This window comes from Centruroides sculpturatus, unplaced genomic scaffold (assembly GCF_000671375.1).
Source record: "Centruroides sculpturatus isolate CEXI.00-Female unplaced genomic scaffold, Cexi_2.0 scaffold130, whole genome shotgun sequence".
Lineage (NCBI taxonomy): Eukaryota > Metazoa > Arthropoda > Arachnida > Scorpiones > Buthidae > Centruroides > Centruroides sculpturatus.
In genome coordinates this window covers 412,282-438,847 of record NW_019384364.1, presented here as the reverse complement: position 1 = coordinate 438,847, position 26,566 = coordinate 412,282, and the positions used below count along the sequence as shown (strand labels likewise).

At 30.1% G+C, this 26,566-nt stretch overlaps 1 protein-coding gene across 1 annotated transcript; it reads right to left on the bottom strand.

Moving 5' to 3' along the window:
- Window positions 1-2,224: 2,224 nt before the first annotated feature.
- Window positions 2,225-26,534, bottom strand: LOC111642083 (protein FAM98A-like). Its single transcript, XM_023388358.1, has 11 exons — window positions 26,424-26,534; window positions 22,850-22,995; window positions 22,680-22,736; window positions 20,735-20,812; window positions 20,535-20,617; window positions 19,077-19,184; window positions 18,804-19,001; window positions 14,398-14,497; window positions 11,769-11,851; window positions 4,573-4,660; window positions 2,225-3,776 (listed from the first exon to the last, which is right to left on the bottom strand). Exons 1-11 carry the CDS (start codon window positions 26,462-26,464, stop codon window positions 3,673-3,675), a joined length of 1,086 nt encoding a protein of 361 aa, XP_023244126.1. The 5' UTR covers window positions 26,465-26,534; the 3' UTR covers window positions 2,225-3,672.
- Window positions 26,535-26,566: the final 32 nt, after the last annotated feature.

The following is a 26,566-nucleotide window of genomic DNA, read 5'->3' as shown; positions in this document are numbered from 1 at the left end:
CTTCTGCTATAATCTCACGTGTAGCACAATTCTTAACTTATGCCCATTAAAATTCGTAGAAATATTCCTGTTTAATTTTCTTATCTTCTGTAAAGGCCCTTGTTTTATTGCTCATTATGGACGGGACAGATCCATTATATGATTGGTAGGTGAAGGAGAGGAACTAATCATTCATGGTGAAGACTCAACCTTCAATATGAATTCGAACCTGGGATTCTTCAGAGTGAGGATGTAAATTTCTCCCTTTCTCAGGAATATTAAGAAAAATTAAAAGATTTTTGTAGTAAGAAACTAAACTTTTATGGATAAAAACTGATTTTTTTTTAGAATAAATCAGTAAATTAATCGTGTTATGAGGGTTTTTAAGTATGATTCTTTCCAACTATTTTCACTTTCAAAAAAATCTCTTTTTTCCTTTTTAAATAAGAATTTTCTATAATTACATTAAAATTAAAAAAGAACTTAGCACATTTTTTTTTGGTATGTAACATTCACTAAAAATAGTTCCTCAGGCAGGAAGAAGTCTTAAATTACTCTCCTACAGATTATACATGATCAAAAGGTTGTAAATTAATTTGGCACACAGTTTATCACTTTTACAACAAAGTAGAACACTAAATAAATTGCCGAGGAAAGCAATTAATCCAGAAAATATAATTTTCTTATAATATTTTATTAGAAATTTAGTAAAACTGGAATCCCCATTTCTTTGTTGGGGAGATGAAAGCAAGCAATAAATAAGCAAAATATAAGATGAACAGTATTTCTGTAGATAGGAATTCTGCAAATTTCTCTAAATGTGACAATATAATCTAGAAAATGTCTACAGCACAAGAATATTCTAGTTATATCATTGATTTCCCATCTGTTCTCGTGGTTCTTCATTAAAATATCATCTGAATCTCTGGATTATCATCATCAAATCTCTCATATCACGGAAGAGGTTTGATACGATGACGAGGATGATGATGATGATGACATTAAACTTCATAATTGAGGGACTCAAATATCAGGGATAGTTTTACCCCCTAATTTTGCTCAAATTTCTCTCTTTCTGACTAAACTAAGTTTGTAGACTAGCATTATTTTCCTGTCTCTTCCTATTCTGATGTAAAGGACCGGGGAGTCTAGTGAATTACTTTCAATAATACTGTAATTTCAGCATCCAATAGCAACAAGAGGTTTGCATGGCATGCTCAAAATCATACCATGAATAAATATATTGTATGTTAATCTCTTAGGTTGTAACATGCTGTTTGAGGTTCAAATATGAAATGTGAGCTACCAGTTACTAATGGTTATTGTAACTTTGGTGTTATCGAAAACAGTTGTGACTAGGACCCAAGATTTGGATATTTTACTCTAATTTTGTATGATTTTTCTCTCCGATATAAAATAATAGAAAGAATATGTAATTGCAGAAACAAAGTATTCAGTCCTCATTATAAACTTGCAACAATTGAGAAACATTGTTCTAGAAAATCAAAATCTTTTAGAAGTTGAGAATTTAGAATAAGACTAGTAATTCTTCTAGGTTCTTTGTGAACTTCAATTTGATCATATTTATATAACCATAAATTATTGTGTAAAATAAACTCATTATTCAAAGTAGAAACCAGAAAAATGCTCCTTTTCAAGTTCTATTTGCATCATAAACAGAAGCTGAAAGAACTCATATATTTCAACTTCAAATGCAATACTGGACCAAACAGTTGGCAAGCTTGGGACTGGTTTTCTGAACACAAGCTAAATTTATACTTAAAATATAAAATTAACAATGGAAAGTAAAGAACGAAATTGTTTTTAACATACTGTACACCAGCAGTTGCACTGAAACTGGAATCTTGCAATGCATATACCATGGAAACTAAAATAAAGAAGCTGTGTGGCTCACCAAATTCAAAACCAAAGTTTTCTGGTAATTTCAGATTTCTAGAAGCCAGATATTTGGTTCAGCACTATATTAAGTCAATCACAAATTCATGGAAATTCATGAAATGTAGTGTTTATATAAAGTAGAACCTTATTAACTCAAACTAATTACAACCCGATCCTGTTCAGATTATACAAAATTCTTTTTCCTCAATATATATTTTTTATGTTAATGTGGTATTTCTCAATATACTGTAGTTGGATGAATCTATTGTATTATATCAGGATGACTGACACCAGTTAGTTTTTCAGAACAGACAATCTTTGTTCACATATGTGGAGTTTTCAATGTCTCTCCATTCTCAAACCCTCTGTTCTAATTTTTTTAATTTTTCCTGTAGAAATCCAAACTTTGAATCATTTAAAAAATTCATGACAAGTCCTTGGTTACTATGAAAGCTCATGACATGCTTAATGGCAAGCTTTCAGGAAGCAATGTCATAAAAACAAGAGTTATTGTCTAACCTAGACCTCCCTTAGTTCTAATGGAAATCTAGGTTATACAATCAGTCAGAAAATAAGCCAAGTATTCAAAACTTTTGTGAGTTAAAAGATGTTATTTAATTTGTTTAGGATCCAGGTTTGTAAACTATAAGGATTTAAAATTTATTAATAACCATAAAAAAACAATTATAATTATTTTTATTTTTTTTATTAAAGATCTTTACATGACCTTTTGAATGACAAAAATTTATAAGTTAAAGTTCTTTCCTTTCAAAAACATTTACATAAAAATATAATTAAGACACAAAAATCATTTGACATAAAATCAGAGCATTGCTATCGGTCGGACATTTCTCTAAAGCTGTCTATGTGAAATTTATCATCTTTGTTGACAAGGAACAATCATAAAGTATATTATTTGCATTTGTCAAATTCTTGAGATTTATTCTGGATGAAAAATTTCATGGGTATACTTCAAAATAAACAATAAAAATGGTGATACAGCAGTATGAAATCAAGATAATTGCCAAGTCAAATCTGTCACCTGTCAACTATCTTACACTAGAAGAATCCATTTAAAAAATGGTTAAGACATTAAGGAAGATGTTTTGTAACTTTTGGGTATATTTAATCATTGTTTAACTACTGAAATGTGATTCTTAATGTAGAATGTCAAATTTACATAATTTGGGTGAAGCAAATTTCAAAACTATAAAAAAGCATTATGTCTAGTAATTCAGTGTTTGCTATCAAAATTGCTTTAAAAATTTGAATTAAATATAATTTTAAGAATTACATTTTCATAAATTTTGATGTAAAACAATTTACAATTAATGTAAAACTCATTTACATCTAAATATATTTAGAATCAGCATAAATGACAGTTTTGATAGTCTGGATATGTTGTTTTACTGATCATTAGAATAATTCTGTTATCGAACAAATATAAAATCATATATTTTGGGTTTATTATTTTCTTTGGAAGTATTTATCAATGAATTAAATTAATATAAATTTACATTACAAAATTACAGACATGTTTACCGACTGATATTTTTTAAATTAATCATTTAATTGTACAGATTTATCACTCTGACAACTTATGATTATTTAAATGAAATTTGTAATGAAAAAACTAATAATTTAAATATGTTTACTTAACAAATTAATTTTAAAAAATACTTACATATTAAAATGTTTTCTTTATATTTTAATATGTTAAGTACTGTACATACTTAATATTTGTATGTAGCAAGTATATGAAGTCAAATTCATTAAGTGTATAAAATATATAATTTAATTTCCGTAAGATCCGGCGGCATCAAATGCATGCCTCTTGTTTTTTCCAAACTTTCCTCCTTTGGCAGACCATGCGCCTCTTCTGCCGCCTCTTCCCCTATCTAGAACAAGTAATAAATCATTAATATTTTGTATCTAACAATTTTTAATGTCACATTAGAATCTTGATTATCCAAAATCTCAAACTCATACATTATGGCATGAGATACGAGAATGCAGTCTCTGTTTTGTGCAATGAAACATTTAACAATGGTAAATATCTAAATAGAGGTTCTGAAAAGCCACAATTCTATTGTATCAATAATGCACAGAGGAATCAGAAAGTAAGATCTACTACTCAAGGTGCTAAAATCATTGAAATTTCAAATATGCTGATATGTGCAGGAAATCTCATGTTTGTAGTCACATGATTTGGGACACGTGCGGAATAAGTAAAACTGTAACGCTAACATGCTGACCACTTGAAACATTATTTTGTGTAGAAGTATGAGGAGTAATGTGATTTGTGTAGGCATACTGAAAAATCTTGGCTGTGAATAGCCATAAATAGTTCAAAAATAAATATCCACAATAGTTGAAAATGCACAGAAATGCTATACATTTCCATATGCAGTTAATTCATGACACAATTTGTAACAGACTATAAAATTTATCAGAGATAGTGACTAACACTTATCTCTAGGCAAAATTACCTAAGATTTAATTATAATCCAGCAGATTGTTTTGCCCTAATTGAAAATCAGATTATTGAATATTTATATTTCAATTTATTCTACTAAAATCTTTCTCTTGATTTATGGCTACTACAAATATACTTTCTGATTAATTCTTGTGCATATTAAGCAATCGTTTTCTTTACAGGAATGCAATTTCTAATACAAAGTAACAAAAACATACCTCCTGCCGGGCCTTCGGTTCTTTTCTTCCAATTAGGCATCTCTCTGGCAGCATACTGTTCTTCGGGTCTTCCTCCTCTGTCTGGTACCTATTTTAATGTATTTATTTATCTTAGTTTATGGTAAAATAAATGTAATGATATGTAATTTGTAAGAAGCTGAACAAATTATTCTGATTCAGCAAGATATATTGCAGTTTATATGTAGTAGGCCCAACTTTATGACAACACAGTTTTATAACTGTAAACTTTTCATCATGATTTATGAATGACCAATTTAAATGGCAATATTTTTTATCACTGACAATTTCAGTTTACGGCCCATTAGTCGGGTACAAATTTACAACCAACTAGAACATTTGTTGATTTGTTTTATGCTCAGGCACTAAATTTGAGGGATTACAATGGTTTGTTTAATAGCAACTTTCTGTAAACTAATTAGAATCTTCAAAGTAAGAATTTGTTAAGTTGTGAGATTTAAGAATTGCAATAAAAATAAGAATCTATTATAATATGTAGGGTAGTGTTATGACAAAATGATATGCTCAATATCACAGGCAATTAAACATTAAAAAAGTTTGGCTACTCAAATTGAAACTGAACTGAGTCTATGTTAAAAAAAAAAATAATCTATTTTAAAGTGATAACACTTTTATAAACTTTTTTTATCCAAATCCCAAATAAAGTGAGTCAATTCTACCAATAGTAAATTTGGATGGCCGAGGTCAAAAAGGCTCCAGACCCAAGTTCAGGTCTGAAGTCAAACCTTCAGTACTAGGAAGTCAGACTCAAATGCTGGTCTCGTCTTTCAATGCCATCATGTAGGTCTGACTAAACATATGACAAACTTCTTAGTGCCTTAAGAGCAAAGAGAATTAGAAGAGGAAAAATATTTACATCTAGAAATGATTTATATATGATCTTAAATTTTTTCTACATCAACACTTATACAGTACAGTCGACCCCCCTATAATGCGGGTTCATATAATGCGAATTCGAATATCGTGGCGAAAAAATTGCGACTGTATTCGTATAAAGACGCTAAAAGAGACTTGTAAAATGCAGTAAAACGACATCGCCGACTCGTGCCACGACAGGATTGATCGAATCTGGACCAATAGTGGACGAGCAGCCAAACTACTTACACGCTACGGAGAGTTTAGGCAGGTAAGTTGAGTTTTCTATCGTCTGTACAGTATATAAACTAGGTACTGTAAGTCTAATACAGTACTGTAATTTTATATATTTCTTGTGAAAAAAACATTTCTTATTCAACAACCATAAAAATTAATTCTATTAATGATGTCTCCAAAGTTCAATGAATTTTTCGCAGAAAAATAACTTATCAGAAAACGCACCTGCCATTTAGTGCACCACTCTGCAATGAAAACAAGCTTAAGCAATGGCATTGTTGAACATGCACACTCGGCAATTTTTTGTTTATAGCATAGTTTATACGGATTATTCCCAATAAATTATACGTGTTTTGGAAATGTTGAGTCAAATTAGTCTAGAATCGATTAATTTTATGGAAGAAAACCTTTCAAACAGCCGTAGTCCGTAAACTGCACACATGCCGACGTGTGCAGTTTACAGACTACGGCTGAAATTGGCTCATATATTTAAGGATTCCTACATGAAATTCTTATAAAGTGGAACTATCTACCGCGTTATAGGGGGTCGACTGTATATAAAATACTTTGCTTAAAATCACTGTGATAGAAATGGTAACATCAAGAATCAATGAAATGTTATAAAATTTTTGAATGATTGAATTTGTGGAGGCATACAAGTGAAGCAAGCCAGGGAGAAAACCCCCCTAATAAACTAATAATAAAACACACCTTTAATAATCCAGCTAATAAAAATTAATAATATAATAACGTTTTCGACCGTTTCTTAACGATCTTCTTCAGTTACCATAACATAGAATAAAATCGAACACAAAAAGAACGTAAATATGAAATTAAAATATAAATAACAGAAAAGTAGATAAAATAAATGAAAAATAAAAATTAATTCGAAAAAATGCCCCTTAATAAATAAAAATAAATAAAGACATTAATTCTTGTAAAAAGATCGCCAAGCGGTAGGTAAAGAGTCCGCATCTCTATGGTTGATGCATCCCGTTTTCTTGTGTGCTTTAAAGATCTCTAATTTCTCCAGATATTTCATTGTATGTAAATTTGTCGTTGGTTTAATAATTTCCGCCCGATCCCAATGGACTTGGATGTCGTGTTGCGTTGCGTAAGACGATAGCACGGTGTTATCAATTTTCTTATTAATCGTATATTTATGTTCCTTGATACGTTGTTGTAATTTGCGCATTGTTGCGCCTACATAGACAAGATCCGAATTAAAACGCTGATCGTGTAATGGTATAGAGTAGATTCCCGATGCCGATTTCCAGTCATAATGCTTCTTATCGTTTCTTAATAGCTTGAAAACTGTAGGATTGCGTCGATATACTATACTGAAATCATTAGTCTTGGCCGTTTCTTTATGTATTTGTCTTAAAAACGGGATATAATTTAAAACCATCCTTTGTCTACCGTCTACTGTGGGATGCTGTTGTTTAGTTGTTTGGAAGGATGTAATAAGATTCTTTATGATTTCCTTTTGGTATCCTTGTTGTTCCGCAATCTTTAGAATGTAGTTTAGCTCCGCCATTGTGTCTTTTATGCTAGAACAATGTGTATAAGCCCTTTTTATCCAGGACCTAAAGGCCGCCAATTTGATGTGATGCGGATCGATTGAATTATGCGGAATTAAAGTGGGTTGAAAGCACGGTTTTCTGTATATGCCGGTCCTGATTTCTCCCTGTCTGCAAGCGATGGAAATGTCCAAAAAATTTACAGTATCATCACTCTCCTGGTCCACTTGTAGTAATAAACCGTAAGGGTTATTATTGATCCTATCCAAAAATTGCTGTAGGTTAGGTTTTCGTTGCCACAAGATGAATATATCGTCGACGTATCTGGCGTACAAAATGATAAGGTGTTGGAATTCGGGTAGAATTTTGTTTTCGAGATGCCGTAAGACCAACTCACATAGAATAGCCGAAGTGGGACTACCCATCGGTACGCCTCTTCCCTGCAAATATAATTCGTTCTCAAACTCAAAAAACGATGTATAACACACCAGGTGTGCGAGTTCTAGTATTTGATTGTGATGACGTGTTGCATTTTCAACATTGGCAAATAAAAAATCTCTTAATGCGCAGAAACAAGGAGACAATTTTATCGATGGATACATCGACTTAAAGTCCAAGACCGTCATATATTCATCGTCCATTAAAGAAATGTTTTTGAGATCTTCTATTAGTTGTAGTGAGTTGTTAATCGAGAATGGATGGCGATGAGCTTTAGATTGAAAAAATTTGACCAGTTGTTTTTCTATTAAGAATGTTGGAGAGTTACATTTCTCTATTACAGGGCGTATTTGGTATCCCGGTTTGTGTGTTTTGGCGAAAGCAAATATTCTCGGTTCTCTTGGTGCACGGACGATGGAGTTTTGCATATGTAAGAGCCGTGCTAAAGGAGTGGACGTGAACCTTTTGACCCTTTGCTGTAGGGTTTCTAAAAAATTGGTTACAACAGAACAACATAGTCCTAATGAAGGCCGATAAATCGAAAGGGGTGGTATTGCTAATACGATCAACTTACAACGGGAAATTACGTGAATATATTGCAAGCACTGAATGTCAACCTGCACCCGTCCATTTTTTAGAAACCCTACAGCAAAGGGTCAAAAGGTTCACGTCCACTCCTTTAGCACGGCTCTTACATATGCAAAACTCCATCGTCCGTGCACCAAGAGAACCGAGAATATTTGCTTTCGCCAAAACACACAAACCGGGATACCAAATACGCCCTGTAATAGAGAAATGTAACTCTCCAACATTCTTAATAGAAAAACAACTGGTCAAATTTTTTCAATCTAAAGCTCATCGCCATCCATTCTCGATTAACAACTCACTACAACTAATAGAAGATCTCAAAAACATTTCTTTAATGGACGATGAATATATGACGGTCTTGGACTTTAAGTCGATGTATCCATCGATAAAATTGTCTCCTTGTTTCTGCGCATTAAGAGATTTTTTATTTGCCAATGTTGAAAATGCAACACGTCATCACAATCAAATACTAGAACTCGCACACCTGGTGTGTTATACATCGTTTTTTGAGTTTGAGAACGAATTATATTTGCAGGGAAGAGGCGTACCGATGGGTAGTCCCACTTCGGCTATTCTATGTGAGTTGGTCTTACGGCATCTCGAAAACAAAATTCTACCCGAATTCCAACACCTTATCATTTTGTACGCCAGATACGTCGACGATATATTCATCTTGTGGCAACGAAAACCTAACCTACAGCAATTTTTGGATAGGATCAATAATAACCCTTACGGTTTATTACTACAAGTGGACCAGGAGAGTGATGATACTGTAAATTTTTTGGACATTTCCATCGCTTGCAGACAGGGAGAAATCAGGACCGGCATATACAGAAAACCGTGCTTTCAACCCACTTTAATTCCGCATAATTCAATCGATCCGCATCACATCAAATTGGCGGCCTTTAGGTCCTGGATAAAAAGGGCTTATACACATTGTTCTAGCATAAAAGACACAATGGCGGAGCTAAACTACATTCTAAAGATTGCGGAACAACAAGGATACCAAAAGAAAATCATAAAGAATCTTATTACATCCTTCCAAACAACTAAACAACAGCATCCCACAGTAGACGGTAGACAAAGGATGGTTTTAAATTATATCCCGTTTTTAAGACAAATACATAAAGAAACGGCCAAGACTAATGATTTCAGTATAGTATATCGACGCAATCCTACAGTTTTCAAGCTATTAAGAAACGATAAGAAGCATTATGACTGGAAATCGGCATCGGGAATCTACTCTATACCATTACACGATCAGCGTTTTAATTCGGATCTTGTCTATGTAGGCGCAACAATGCGCAAATTACAACAACGTATCAAGGAACATAAATATACGATTAATAAGAAAATTGATAACACCGTGCTATCGTCTTACGCAACGCAACACGACATCCAAGTCCATTGGGATCGGGCGGAAATTATTAAACCAACGACAAATTTACATACAATGAAATATCTGGAGAAATTAGAGATCTTTAAAGCACACAAGAAAACGGGATGCATCAACCATAGAGATGCGGACTCTTTACCTACCGCTTGGCGATCTTTTTACAAGAATTAATGTCTTTATTTATTTTTATTTATTAAGGGGCATTTTTTCGAATTAATTTTTATTTTTCATTTATTTTATCTACTTTTCTGTTATTTATATTTTAATTTCATATTTACGTTCTTTTTGTGTTCGATTTTATTCTATGTTATGGTAACTGAAGAAGATCGTTAAGAAACGGTCGAAAACGTTATTATATTATTAATTTTTATTAGCTGGATTATTAAAGGTGTGTTTTATTATTAGTATATTTATCCAGTTCGTTTGTTATATAAGTATCCCCCTAATAAAATCTGTAACTTAATTAATTGATAATAATAAAATAATTTTAAATATATAATCCAAATCATCTTAATCAAGTAAATGATCAACTACTGTCTGCTCAATCTATGAGTTATGAATTTAAATCCCAATGTGGATCAGTTTTTTTTTCTTCTAAATGTTTCAAAAGATATTAATTAAAATAGCTACAAAATGTCTTATATCTATGGGCCCCTCATGGCTTCAGTTGACAACAAACTTTATTCTGACATTGTATGTATGTGTGTGTCTTTGTATATATATGTTACACACACACACCTTATATATATAAAAATACATACACCATACCAGGATAAAGCTTGTAATCAGATGAGAACCATGGAGGGTTCATACAAGATATTCCTAATTTGTATAGTGGCCGAATCTGTGTTAGGTATTAGTGTCCACAGAATGGAAAGAGCAAAACCATCCAAGTTATGTAATGAATTAATTAATTTCTACTCTCAACACAGTCTGCAAAATATAACAAGGTTCAGTGTTTTTTTTTTATTTTAAAAAATTTTTAAATAATAAAAATAACTAATTGATTAAAGTATTTTTGAGTTCTAAAAGGGAATCAACACATTATAAATTAGAATTTCAAAGTACAGTAATTAAGTTATCTTCTGATATTAAAATAAAACAAATACAAAAGTGACATCATTCAAGCACTTTTGCTATTTTATAAGAGAATACTCTTTTTTATGGTTCCCAAAGATATTACATAGCAAAAGAACTTCTATAGTAAAGTTTTTGTTTAATATTTTCAAAACAAAAAGTTGCATTACTTAATTTTACTTACATTCTTTTATCACATTTGCATGTACTATACAAATTTGTTTGATTAAAATTTCTAACAAAGTTACAAAATTTCTATTTTTGTTTCTTAAACAAATTTCAAATGTTTAAAGTGCAAATTGTTTAAAATAGGCTGTTAGTTTCATTGTATATTCATCAGAATTGTTAATTTGTTTTCATTTATTATGAATGACTCATTATTAATGATTTGTTCCGTAAAATATTGAATTTTTTATTACCTTCTTTTAATACAGCAATATTGCATTTTGAGCATCTTACGTATGATAAATACATAATTTTAAATCTTTCTTATTGTATTGTACAGGGTGTTATCTTCAAATGCCCCTAGTTTTAAACTGTTCTGTAAAATCCATTTGTTCAAATATGTGAATAAAATGATGGGTTGGAGAATGTTGGTCAATATTCGAAGTTTCGTGCGTGTATGCTCAAAAGGGCCGCCATTGCCACATTGCACCAATTTGGATTTCCATTACCACATGGTCTAGATTACTGGGCCCCATTTCTTGATCTGCCAAATGACCCGTTGTCATCTCTTTTAACTTCTTCTTTATGGGCAAGTCAAGGATTGTGTGTATGCTACAGAAGTGTTAGTTGTGAGAGTCCCATGTTCAAGAGCATGATTTCTAACATGATGGCTCAGACCTGGACTAAAATTAAATATAGACCAGATATATATGTAAAAATGCACAGATTTAATACAGTAACTAACTTTTTCAGATGCACTTTCAATTTCTATTGTCTACAATACTACACTCACATTTCCCAAAATTAATCCATAAAACTAGGGATTTTGAGGGAAACACTCCGTATTCTCTTTTAAAAAAATATAACAGTCATTTACTTACAAAACCTATCATGTGCTTGTAAACCTGATTCTTTGCATTCTTCGTAACTTCTGTAGAACTCGTCTTCTGAATTGTGGTACAATCTATATTGTTAATAAAAGAAAATTTATTATATATAACTTAAAAAATTTCTTCATTTATTATAAACAGAAATATTCAAAGATTTATAATCTAATAGTTCCAAATTAATAGATATGAATGTATTAATGTTTAGAATATTCCAATTAATTAGCCTAATTTCTATCTTCTTTATTACCGACTGAATGAGGTTATGAACTTGCAAGTACAAATTTTTTAAAAGTATCTATTTGAAGACGATACCAACTGCCATGTATTGTAGCCAAAGACTATTATTCGGCTCCAAAGTCTTCTACTAATTTCCTATTAAGCATCTGTATGAGAAGCTGTTGCTACAAGAATGAACTACAAACAGTTTCATACAGAATGATTTATAACAATATAGCATCTTTTATGTATCTTCTTTCATATTATTTTGTAATTTATTAACAAGGATAGACTTCATCAATCTTATAGGCTTTGCATGTAAGTGAGAAATTCATTACTAATGTTTTCAGTCTACACCTAAGATCTTCTTCAGATTTTACCAAAATCGAATCTTTCTGGTACTGGAGTTCTAGTTTAAAATGTATAGAAGAATCTACGATGTATTCAAATTCAAACGTTTTTCTTTTTGAATTTTTCCTAAATATCCAATGGGTGCATCTATTCAGTCTGTCTATTCACAATGCATTGCCTATTACAATGATGAGCAGAATATGGCCTGCCATGCTCTTGAGAATTGTTTTTCTTATATGTTGCAGCTGACCTTGTCATTCTAATAAATTAATCTTGTAATATGGCATTCCATTGGATAGTTAAGAAAAATTCAAAGAGAAAAACGCTTGAATTCAAATACATTAACCATTCTTCTATACATTCTATTCTAGAATGCCAGTACCAGAAAGTTTTGATCTTGATAAAATCTAAGTGAAGACTGTCTTAGGTGTAGACTGAAAACATTGATAATGAATATCTCATTTAAGCACAAAGCCCACATAAGATTGATAAACTTTATTTTGATTTATGCCTTGTTATTAGAAGATTAAAGGATAGCATAATTTAGAAAAATATGATTTTATAATTAACAAGAGCCAAAAACCAAACAGTAAAATGAATTAATAATATTATTCAAGATGCAAAGTGGACTAATGTAAAGTAATAGCAATTTTTATCAAATGATGAATACAAATTTCAGAACAAAACTTCTTTACAGCAATCTTTGACATTTCATTAGTAGTCATCTAAATATTAAAATCATCTCAAACTAGACTCTTCAATTATTTATTGATATAAACTCCAAGGCAATAAATATAAATTAAAGCCATAAAAATAAAAAAACTAAAATAACATGAAAAGTGTCTTTCCACTTCATTCTTTTTCATACTTCTGAAATGTAATGGTCTTTCGATAGACACAACCTTTATCTTGTAGCTTCAAAATAAACTTTTGGAGTTTTATCAACAATATATAATTTTATTGTGTCACTGCCAGAAGGAATTTTTTAATCAGTTTTGCATATTGAAGCAGATAAAAATCTTGAGATAAAAGTCAACTCCAGCAAAATATTTTGTCATGTTCCTAATTAATTTGTAAATATTATGCTAGAACACATTAGGTTCTAGCATAATATTTACAAATTAATTTAATGTAACTTAAAAATTTGAAAATATTCTAGAATTAGTGTGACCAAACCTTATCATGATAAGAATTGTACACAGGATCACATAGGTCATCACACCCTCTATTGGAATGTTTAATGGAGAACCGTATCATCTATTTACAGTATTTTAACTAAACATAATATAGTTATTACTGTTACTTTATGGCTGATTGACTAGATCTACAATCATTTAACTCCTTTGACTTTACAAATGTATCCTAAGCTTTCAGTTGCCTGTTCAATGTTAAGTTGTGAATTACACTACATAATAATTCTGAAAACTTACAGGAAACAGTGAAATGGTATAAAAATAGGTTTAAATTTTTATGCTATTTTGCTGTTTCCTGTATGATAAGTCCATTATAGCAATTTCATGCTCACATAAAAGACATTAATACAATCAAGACAAGAAGCTTTTAAATCAAGTATGTATCAAGTTTGTAAACAGAAATTGTATAAATATATGGGAATAGCAGTAAGAGTATAGAAGAGTCACATGTGGCTTGGAAGCTGTAATTTGGCCACTGTGCTTCTAGAATAACTTATATATAAATAAAATAAGCAACTTAATCTTAAATTGCTTCTTTTATTTATACATCAAAGTGTTTTATTACAGACAAATCAAGCAAATCAAATTTAAGAAATCATCAAAAATAGTAAAAGATAATTATAGAGATAGACTTTAATCCCTATAATACAAAGAATCATCCCAAGCTACAATTTTCAGAAAAAAGATTCAAATTTTCAAATTCATTATTTCTGACAATGGATTTAAATCTCTGTCCAGTATCAATTCTCTTAATGCTACAATCTCGGAAGGTCAAAGAGGTTTGAATTCATTGCCATAGGTTTCCTTTATCATCTTTGAAAATTTAATAAATTTAATTTATGTCTGAGAACTAATCTTACCTTCTCTTGCAATTAACACGTCGGAAATATGCACGGAAGGTTCGATGCATAACGGTTTTCTCAAAGGAAAAAACACTTTTTCGATCTGATCTTCTTTACCCTAAAACATTTCATTCAGTTTGCTGTTACATAACATATCATAATTATATAAGTCATGTTGCAATAACAATTTAATTCATTATAATTACAAAATTACTTATTATATACATTATTTTGTATGTAAATATTTAACTACTAAATAAATCATATAATAATGTTGAAATTTTTTTCTATTATTTTGTCTGAAAAGTGAAATTTTATAAATAATGAGAATTCACAAGAAAACTGTTAAATCTGGTTTTGATGGCTGAAAATGCTGTCGGTGTTGACCAATCAAACCTGCAAAAGGACAAAACCATTCGCTTATCTGTGTGACACCAGAGACAGACACTTTTTTTTAACTAATAAGAAAGTTTATGTATACTAGTATGTTCCAATCTGTTCAAGTTAACAATAATTTAAGAAAACTAACATTTTGTAACGGTGTTTCAGTTTTGGGAACAAGAAAAAGTCACAAGGAGCAAGGTCAGGTGAGTAGGGAAGTGGGGAAGAACAGTGATCGAGTGTTTGGCCAAAAACTCACGAGTTCTGAGGGCTGAATGGGCTGGAGCATTGTCGTGATGGAGAAACCAGTTGCCATTCCTCCACATTTCTGGCCTTTTGTGACGGATGGCGTCCCTCAGATGTTTCAGAACTTCAATGTAGTAAGTCTGGTTCACAGTGGAGCTTTGGGGAAAGTACTTGTGGTGAACAACATCCTTAGCATCAAAGAAAACTCTCAGCATCACCTTGACATTGGATCAAACTTGGTGAGCTTTTCTGGGTCTGGAGGACCACTTAAAACGTGCCATAAGCTTCATAGCAACATCACCATAAGCCGTGTTAAGCATAGCAAATTTTTAGTCACAGATTTTCTAAGTTTAACACAAAATTTTACAGAAAGTCGTTGCTCCATTAGATCATTCATTCTGAAATCCAACAAACGAAAAAATCGCACTTCACTAAAAACCACGTAACTAATCAACAAATAAAGATATCTGTAATTGGGAAATGGCTTTATCATCAGACGATCTGTACAAACCTAACGCAACTGTAACAAACCAACTGGAGCCGCACAATTCAAACAGTCTGTATATTTTTTGAACAGACCTCGTATATTTAATTATAATTTTCTTTAAAAGTATATTCATAAAATTGAAGAATATTTTGTACCAGGTATGTACTGTACATCCACCACACATTTTATTTCACCGAGTAAGTTTTTATTATGTTATTTATAATTTTAGCCCTTATATCGTGGCTAGTGATTCAGAATGTAATTATGATATTAAAAATACATTTAGAGAAGTCTATGGTTTTTACTAACTTATCAAACGAACACGAATGGACCCTAGACCATCACTGACGCATAATTAACTGATTGCCCCTGGAAGTTGGCTTCTTACAATAACAGCTTCCCTATCATCAAATGTCACGGCACGCCACTGTATCCATATGTGATTTCTCCCCTTCATTCATCTGATAAAAACTAACTTTGGCTAATTCTATTTCATTTATTGTTAGTATAGCTTCCCTCTTTTGTTTTGTTTTTTACATTCACTTGTTATTATTGAAAGTAACTGTTAAGCTTATTTTCATATTAATTTTATTGTAATGCAAAAATACAGAATGCAAAAGTTTCTGGCTTTTGCATCTATACTTCTGCCATATTTGGGTTGCAGTAGCATGATTTCTTTAATTCTATCCACATCTCACAGATTCTTACTTTCATAGAACATTTATTAGTTGAAACTAATATCTCAAATTCTATAGTAGAAATAATAGACTTATCACACTGCTACTGGTAACATCAAAATGACACTTCTATCATCAAAATGCAACTTTATTGATACTTAACTTATAATAAAAGTGTCATTTTGATATTACTGGTAGCTGTGTGATAAGTCTGTTATCTCTACTATAGTATTTGAGATATTAGTTTCAACAATTTTCGAGACAAGAAGCTCTTTTATAACACTTATTAAGTTAATGTAATCATTTTTACTGAAAAATATTTGAATTTTCCAGCTCTGGAAGGTTTCTGCCTTACTTGGGTTCTGACTTTTGCAGGTTTTACTAAATAAAGTTATCTCAAATAAAAATAAAACAAAATTCAAATGATTTGTTTAACTTTGCATCTTAATTTACTGAATGTAAGATGCACTTTTTCAGGTGTTGCTTTCTCTGAAAATATGATGTATCTTAAATTTGGCATATTATGTCGTAAGAAGCAATCCTTTGTCATTATAAGTCACTACTTCCATTGCATCATTTTAATGACTATTAGACTAGTATTTGTAATAGCAAATATTTAAGAGGTCAACTTAGCTCAATCTCGTTAGTCAATTACAGTAACATGGTAAGTAATAAGATGAAAATAGATTTGTCTAACTTGACTTTTCTGTCAGTTGCCAGACTAGTAAGTGAAAATTGTCCAATTGAGTAAAAGTGTTCTGACATCGTGTTTTAAAATGACATAGAGGGTGGAAATGAAATGTATATGGATGAAGTACAAATAAAATCTTACTTCTGTGATAGATATTTTATTTGTATGGTGTTGTATTTCTCTTAGATATAACATAAATACTGCTAATATTACTAAGACATTTTAATAATTAGTACCAAATGTGTAAGGTTAATTGTGCTAGGCATTTGTTTCATTTATACAAATATCATAAATTGTTTTTTCTAATATATGACCATTTTATATTCTTCAACATGTTTGAATTTACAGTAAAAAAATCAAAAAATGATTAATTTCTTAAAATATCATTGACTCAACTCTCATATGTAAATTTTCTTATTGATTGTACAAAGTGTTGGTGTCTTGTACTGAACAGTTATGTGAATGATCTTGTCTTTTTGCAGATCCAGCTGTCCAGAACCACAAGCATTTGGACTACCAAAACAGTAATATATAACTTACTTTACTTGCAATAGATACCAAGCAAATTTATGTTGACAGAATTGGTTCTATTGACATAAACTTGTCTTGTGTTATCTATCTTTCAAAAACAAAGCACATAGAAAGATGCATCTTCAATTCGATGGCATCTTATATTCAAGTAAATAAGTTTATGATATATCAAGTGTACTTTAAATCATTAGTCACTTCTAAATTAAAGACTTACATTTTGTTAGGAGTATTAAGTACTGGGGTTGGATGTCACGCCAACAGTTATCTCAATTAAAACTTCTTCCAAAACTTCAGACTATGAGGCGTTAAATATAATTAAAATATTTTATTCTTGCGAGCGCTTTCGACGTAAATATGCACGTCGTCTTCAGGCAATTCAAAAACGAATAGAGAATTCGAACCATACATTTAAATTTAAACATTAACGATATTAGCCGTTTTTTGAATGTAACTATTATAAATAAGATTTAAAACGCATGCGTACCAATTTTAAATATTTTAAAATGTTTTTAGTTCTAAAATTTAAATTTTATTTATAATAGTTACATTCAAAAAACGGCTAATATCGTTAATGTTTAAATTTAAATGTATGGTTCGAATTCTCTATTCGTTTTTGAATTGCCTGAAGACGACGTGCATATTTACGTCGAAAGCGCTCGCAAGAATAAAATAATTTAATTATATTTAACGCCTCATAGTCTGAAGTTTTGGAAGAAGTTTTAATTGAGACTTACATTTGTCCTTTTCTAACTAAAATATTATGCATAAATGGCATGATAACAATACGAGTTATAAAATCGTACTTACTAAACCTTTATTGTCTGGTATTTCTTAACTATTCGTATATATGAGTTATATATGAATAGTTATATGAATATGAGTTATCCAAACTGAAACTGAGGTAACTATTCAAATAGGCAACACCTTGCTCACTTTTCCAGCAGTAAGCTATGCTATTTATGAATGTTGTCAGCTTTTTTGCAAAGCCTGCTTTAACAATCAAAGTTCAAACAAGCCAAAAACATTCATAAATAGCACAACACTCTGCAGGAAGAGTGAGCAAGGTGTACATATTTGAATGGCATGATAACATTTTAAAAGCAGTTTATTCATATTTACAAATAATAAAATGTTAGTTTCTAAAATATTTCATTATCATTTAACAAACTTTCTAAGAAATTTGAACAGTTAAGGCTTGAAAATAAAGAATAATCGATGTTAAAAGCCATTAAATGCATCTATTGCAGAATCCAAATTAAATTCCAAATAGAAATTTTAATTTGATTAAGAATTGTAATTCATATACTAAAATCAGCAAGCCAAAAACAATATTTTAATATGTTTTATTGTCAAAACATTTTTCAGAAAACAGAATTAAAGCAAAAAAGTATCAATAGAAAAAGTAGCTTACCTTTAATCTTTCGCCCCATTTACAGGACTGGACAGTGACATCTAATCTTTTTAACAGCATTTCGCGCCTTGTATAAAACTCTTTATGCAGTTCTTCTTGTAAATCTTGCAATTTCGACCATTGATCCCTCGTTAGTTCGTCATTTAATAGAGAAATGCTGAGACTGTCCTTGTTAATTCTCGATAAACACTCTTTTACCTATTATTCAATTTTCAATTTGTATGTTAAAAATTAATTTATTTTTCTAAAAGGCTTTATATTTTAATATCTCACCTTAATTTCTAAACTGTCAAACAGTTCTTGATTATTAACATTTTCTATGGGCAAATTTACATCAAATACATCAAGAATGGTCTTCAGATCGGAAGCAGTGTTGCTTTCCTATATTATTTATGTCATTAATACAATTAGTGAGTTTTTTGTTAATTTAATATTCATAAAAATAATATTTTAAACTATTTATATAATCAAGTTAATCCACATATTATTAAAAAACAAAACTTTACACAAGCAACTATATTTTACCAATTATGCTACCTGGACCCTTTATCCAATCTTCTTTTCTGGACCAATTAAGAACCGGAGATCCGGGTAGCATAATCGAAAATGCAATTTTACAGTAAGCAAGAGTTACAGGTTCAAGTCTGGCTCCGGATCAATTTTTTCTTCCAGAAAATTCTAATTATTAAATTTAATACATGATGGCAACTTAATCACCTACCTTTAGTCCAAATTATGTAGCATTTGTATGTTTAATTAGCCAAAATGTAACCAGATAATAAATTTGGCTTGATTACACGATTAATATTATGATTAGACTTGGTTTCTTACATGATTAAACTAGAATAAATTCTTCTACGTCAACAACTGCAGCCATTGCTAAACAATGTAGAATTTTATAAAGACTGTATACAGGAACATTGGCTGGCTTGTAAGTAAAAATTGTCACAGTTTATATAGAAGGAAAAAATTTACTCGTCTTGTCTCGAGACAAATTATACACTGTTCCTGTACACGCTAAGAACCTTACTTTCTTGTAAGGTTCTTAGCATGTACAGGAACAGCTAAAAATATTTTAAATTGAGACTTCATAAACTTTTTCCATTTGCAACCCCCTTTTACCCAAGAAAATTTTACACAATTCCCAGTACAGTAAAATGTCTGTATAATAAAAAAGACAAATCAAATCTTGTGCTAAATTTGCTACTAATAAATGCACACTTTAACCTAGCTTTCTTTCTACCTACTGCTTCTCCAAGTCCAAGAGAGTTGGAAAAATGCCACCAATGGGCATACCTAAGCTGCTGAATTATAACACGGAAGTAACAAGTTTGGCTAACCCATGTTGTTGCAAGTCTACTTCTAACAAATAAACTTTTTATTTGATAATCCAGTACCCTTATAACAAAAATTACTTTATTTACAGCATAAATATGTACAACACCACTAACTACAAGACAACTGTATGCTTTGTTTAGACCATTAATTAAGATTATTGTTTGTTTGGGAAAGCATACTTCCCCAAACTAACGAAAATCTTCATAGAAACTAACAAACATAAATACTTAGGTCAAAAATGGAATTTGAACTTGCAATCTAGAAAACTAGAACAATATCTTAACACACAAACAATTGCCATTTTGGAGTATGTTAAGATATTGTTCTCAATTTACCAGATTTGGAAATTAATTTAACTAATACATAAATTATTAATTTAAAAAATTCATATACAATTTCAATTTCCATTCCTGTTTTTTTCTCATTCTTCTGAACAGAAATGATTCTAGCAGCTTGTAATTCTGTACATAAGTAATCTGGAAATAATTAAAAACTTGATTAAAAAAAAATAGATTTATCAAAAATTAAATTTTTTAAACTGATTTTAATATATTAAAATTTAATTTTTTTCAATAAATAAAAAACGTGATTACCTAGAAGTAATAATCTTTGTTGTTCGTTATCTAATCTCTGATTTACCGGACCTTCCGTTAATGATTTATATGGACAATCTGTTATAAAATTCAAATATTCTTTAAAGTATTTCATAATTTTAAAATAAATATACTTATAATAGACAAAAAGAATATTCACTTCACCCTTGGAATGATATATATGGAAGAGAAATCACACAACCTATGTTAAAAACATGTATTTATTAAAAATTACAATTATTATTATTAACAATTTTTTTATAAATACATATTTTTAACATTGGTTAAGTGTGATTTCCCTTCCATATAAATATACTTATAAAAAAAAAAAGATATCAACTAAAAAAATTTAAATATAGGGTTCTCCAAAATGAATGCTACCATTTTAAATTATTATAATTATGTTAATTATTTGACAGCATCATAATGTATATTAAAATATTGGAAAACTGCTTCACATTTGCCTATTACAATTTCTAAATGCGTTCATGTATCACACGGCATACATCCAATCGATATTTAAATTCTTCCTAAATTCGCTACAGTATATCTGTTGTCACTTCTCCCATGGCAGCCACGATTCTACTGCAGATTTTTCTTGTTGCACAATGATGAGCAATTCTGAACTTTACAAACTACAGAATTTTTCATAGGTTTATTGGCAGTATACAAAAATTATATTTTAGACAATAAACAAGTAAATGAATGATTAAGATCTGCATCGAGACCAATTAAAAGATGCAACAGACGAGTTATCATCAATCCAAAAGTAAAAACTGTGATAAACTAATTATTGTACAACTGTCGACAACTTTTATTTAATATGAAAAATCCTACAATAAAAGGTCAATGTTTTGATCATTCTTAATTTTTGGAATTTTTTAATAATCTATAATTGATATTTTTAATAAAGAGTTTGTTATATCTTCGAGCTGTTTTTGCCGTTGCCTCCGAGATGGACTGTAAAAGGATGTAAAGAAAAGACCCCAAAAAATTATGTTTTTTCAGTATAAGTCTTCTAATGCTTCGAAAAAGATGTTAATCTTGGGTGATGTAGTTTATGCAAATAGTTATGAATACTTGAAAGAACCACCAGAAGGCTTCAAGCAATGAAAAACTAATTCAATATACAATATTATAATGAATTTTTTTTAAAAACTCTTTCTACCCTGCAGGCACTAAGGGAGTCTTTCTCCATATCCATCATGGGTTCAGCCAGGAACAGAATGGGATTATCAAGTGGTGAGTGACAAGATACAACATATGTGGAATGAATCACTCCCAAAAATTTCCTGGAGCTACTCATCCAGGGTCCCCAGAGTAATAGGTCAATGCATTAATCACCTCAACCACTTATTCGTCAAGTTTAGTCAATCTGTATTAAAGTACAATGAAGAAAAAGTTTGTTTGGACACATCAATAGTAGATGAAAGTAAAACTGAAAATATTGATGAATTGGGAGATTTTAAGAATAGAGAAACTGAATGCAAAAAACAAGCCAAGTAAGATCATCTAATGACACTTATACATGGAATTATTATTATTATTATTATTATTATACCAACAACAAAATATCTTCATTGGAAATGCTCCATTGAGGCAGCACTGAGTAAGAAAATCTAATTTAGCCCTTGCTTTACATATTTTAAGGAGTATTTCCAATGTCTATTTATCGCATAAGGTTACCTGTAGGACAAAATATCTTCAGGAAAATTCAATCAAATGATACAGATAAAATTGGATCAAGTGACGTAACAACGTAAACTGTCAATATAACATCATTAAAGTTATTTCTAGTTTCAAATCAATGCATTTCATTGTTCAAGAGATTTTTAATTTCAATATTTATCATTTACTCAAAGTCAAAAATGACTATGACATGTTATTTTACAATAAATTATCTATTATTCAATTAATAATTAAAATTGTCATTATATATACTCACTTAATTCTTTTAAAAAAGAACTTGCTTCTAAAAGAAAAGAACTAGAATCTTCTGGATCTGAAATTGAAATTATTATTTAATTGTCTATGAAACAATAAATGTTTCTATAATTATAGTATGCAAATCATTTAATTATAATAAGTAAATTAAAATTATAATTTATAACTAACCTAATATAGAATTTACAGAATCTTCCAAATTACATAATGATTGTAATTCTTTGGATAACCATTCTACCAGTTGAGTGTATTCAATACATTTTGGCCCTTTCTCGACATATTCTTTTAGAGCATTCTCGTCTATCTTTATCTTGTACCTTTAATAAAATTAAAATATCAACACTGTTAACATCAATTGACATTTCTTAAATTTGACATTCATATGATGTTGAAAATTATTATAATAACGATAATTTATATTTTTATCAAATCTCTTGATTTATGTTTTTGATGAAATGAGATGTGAAAATTAGCATCCACTTTCAATTTTCATGCCAACTTTCACTTATGCATATTGAATTTGTTAACAAGAAGCACTGACACACTACAGATGGATTACTCATATTGTGGACAAACCTGACCGATAGAATCGGCCAGCATTTGAAAAGAAGAGTAAATTATAACCACTTTTAATAATAAAAATTCAAGAAGGTCCAGAATGGACTCAAATTTCTTTTAGTGGTAAGTAGGTAACATGCAGTCATTTAACAAATCTTACACAAATTTCTTTTCTCAAACTGTCGACATTTGATAATAAACATTAACAGTTTCAATCCCTCTTCGATATTCAGATGGTCTGTGACTTCACTATTCTGTACTTTTTCTAATAATATCAATATTTACACAATTTCATGAACATTACTACTAATACATACTAATACTAAAGAATAATGCAAGTTAAATTAAATTTCAGTATTTAAATGCATATTTACATATTCTATATAGAATTGTAATTATATATTTCTTCATATATATTTAAACAGAAAGTTTTAATCTCATGGTCTGGGTAGTATAAAAGGCAATGTATCTACATACTAAGTAAAAGTTACAGGTTTAAGATTCTCTTCAGGTGATCTTTTCTTCCAGAATAGTCTTCATTAATTTATTATTTTATATATTTGTAAATTATTAAATATAATAAAAATGGCTTAACTGTCTACTTTTAGTCCGAATTATGTAATATCTGCGTAATTAATTAGTCAGATTCTAGCACTAATAGTTAATCAGACTCTATCATTCAATTATTATTATTATGAAATCAGGTTTTCAGTTTTAGAATCAAAACTGAAATATTGATATAATGAATCAAGCAATTATCAAGCTGTATGATTTCTGACAACAAAAAAGTGATTCAGAATAAATACATCTCATTCATATTTTTTAAAAACAAATTCTAGATTGAACATGGAATATATTTGTCATTGAATGATTGAAGTATATAAATGTTTTCATTTTTCTAATAAATGCAATAACAAATCTAAATTTCCATTTTTTCCCTCCTTCATCTTTGATAAAATCTACTTTATTTATAATTTTTTTAAATTAAAAGAAAAAAGAGAGAATAATTGTAAGGAAAAAGTAATAATAAAGCTGATATTCTTTAAATAGGTACATTCCAACATGTATCAGATAGCACATCGGTGGACTGCAATGTACTAAAATGTGTTCCGACATTCACCAATGAATTTGTTGGATATACATTGCACTATTCGGGTTATGGATATGGTGAGCTCTGATGAAGCAGTATGTTCACTCCACAATTATATCATTAACAACATTTATACAACTCATCTGAATTAACCCAAAGTTATTTTCGCAAAATAAGTCTAAAAATGCCAACATAGCACTGTTTACTTCCTCCGTCTTCTTCAGTTACCAGATATTCTGGTAAAAGCTTATTAAACTATTCACCAGTGTATTGATTGTGGCTAAGACTGATGCATACTGGAATGTAGGTAATATTAGCATAATAAAATTTCTATCTACTAGGAATATTCTTTACCATAATTACAGTGATCTCTTACTAATCTGAATCCCATTTAATTCAAAACATTTTGTTCACTATGTAAGAGTACACTGTATTCATTTTTACCAAACTGTTGACAATTTAGGATTACACCGAACCCTTTAGATCAGGGATGGGCAATCTTTTTCTATGTAAGGGTCGCATTTCAAAACTTTTGAACTGACGCAGACTGCACACAAGAGAAAAGTGAAAAAAAATGCTGGTAAATCACAATTATGTATTCATATATAATTATAAATTAGCATAGGTATACTTAACTTAGCTTCTGGAACTGATGTAAATGTAATATATTGGAAATATTTGGTTAAATATTAATCACTGCTAATTTTAAATTAGTTTCGATGTGTCTGTTAGCTGGTTTCTTGCATTAATTTTTACTAAATTTATTGCAGAAAAACTAGTTGTAGAAAATAACATTTGAATTTTTGCTGGCTACTTCCTTAAGCTGGAAATTGATATATTTATTCATATTTTATGCATTGCAAGCCACAAAAAATATTAATGCAAGCTGCAGGTTGCCCATCCCTGCTTTAGATGATCTTAACACCAATCTACCAGCAAGACTGTCTTGTCTGTTCATCATTTTTGTGAAATAAAAACTAAAATAAAAACTAGTCAAAATTCTTTCATCATTTAGATCAAGGGTCGCCAAACTTTTTTGATCGTCGATCCCCTACATGTTTTTGAAACCTTACATCGACCCCCACCAAAAAGTTTGTGTTACAAGCAAAGAAAGCACTTACTATTTTAATAGTCTACATTTCTTTTAATCTTTCATTTTTTCATTTATTGTATATTTGTTAATAATAATTTTTGTAACTAACAATCAGTGAGACAAATAAGCTTGATCCTTAGCTCCCCCTTATCCTTAGCGCAAGCTTGATAATCAACCCCTGGGGGTCGATAGCGACCACTTTGACGACCCCTGCTTTAGAATTTATTTTTAACTTAATGTTTTGGTTCTTGTCATTAAATCATAGGGAATATAAAAGCTGTTACCACTGAGATACCAAACTTGAAATCAATCAAAAAAAAAAAGATTACATCATTTCAAGATATTGTCACAACTTTTGACTTTCAAAAATAGATTTAAATGTCTTAAAACAAATAAATAGTTTATTTTATTTAAAAAAACCTTACAAACAAAATTTTTTATATTCCATATTTGACAGAGCTGGCTTCGAATCCAGAATGTTTAAATCTTATCTCGACCGTTCACTCCATCAAATGCAATATCATGTATCCAATTTATTGGAAAATGTACACAGATTGACATATTTAACAAAATTTAATCAAAATAATGAAAAAATGAATAAATAATCAACAAAATTGGAATATTTTGTAATAGTTACACTGATAAAAGTGAAATAAATGAAAATCAGAGCATGATGCAACTTTACATTGGTTTGCTTTAACACTTTTTTTTAATTTTTTTGCCGAACAGTAAATTATATTACAGCATTAAAATATTGTGAACATTGTCTTATACATTTAAAAAGCCTTAATACACAGAATGTATTCTCTAAATTTCAAAGTTTCATGTCGGAGAACGAGTTTCTGGGTTAGAGTCGTATCGATATTTTATTTACGCGCTTCTCGATGTATACAATTTACATGTGAATAACCACGTGGTCTGATCGAGTATCCGTTTACGACTAACCACACGTATAAATCAAGTAAAACACTTATAAACAAACTAAAACTGGAATAAGCACTCACCCTAAATCTTCCAAAGAATCTAAAATATCCATTTCTAACATTTTCAATCAATTACAAATGGTTTCACGCGTAGAATAGTGCACTCGAGCGTTCGGAATATTACACTCGCTAATCCATCGGCACCGTAATAAATATATTAAAAA

Coding starts and splice junctions, on each gene's coding strand:
- LOC111642083 (XM_023388358.1), bottom strand. CDS start 26,464: ATGTTAGAAATGGATATTTTAGATTCTTTGGAAGATTTAGG. Junction 19,002..19,076: donor TTGACAGTTTAGAAATTAAG/GTGAGATATTAA, acceptor ATTGAATAATAG/GTAAAAGAGTGTTTATCGAG. Junction 11,852..14,397: donor CGTGTTAATTGCAAGAGAAG/GTAAGATTAGTT, acceptor TTAACAATATAG/ATTGTACCACAATTCAGAAG.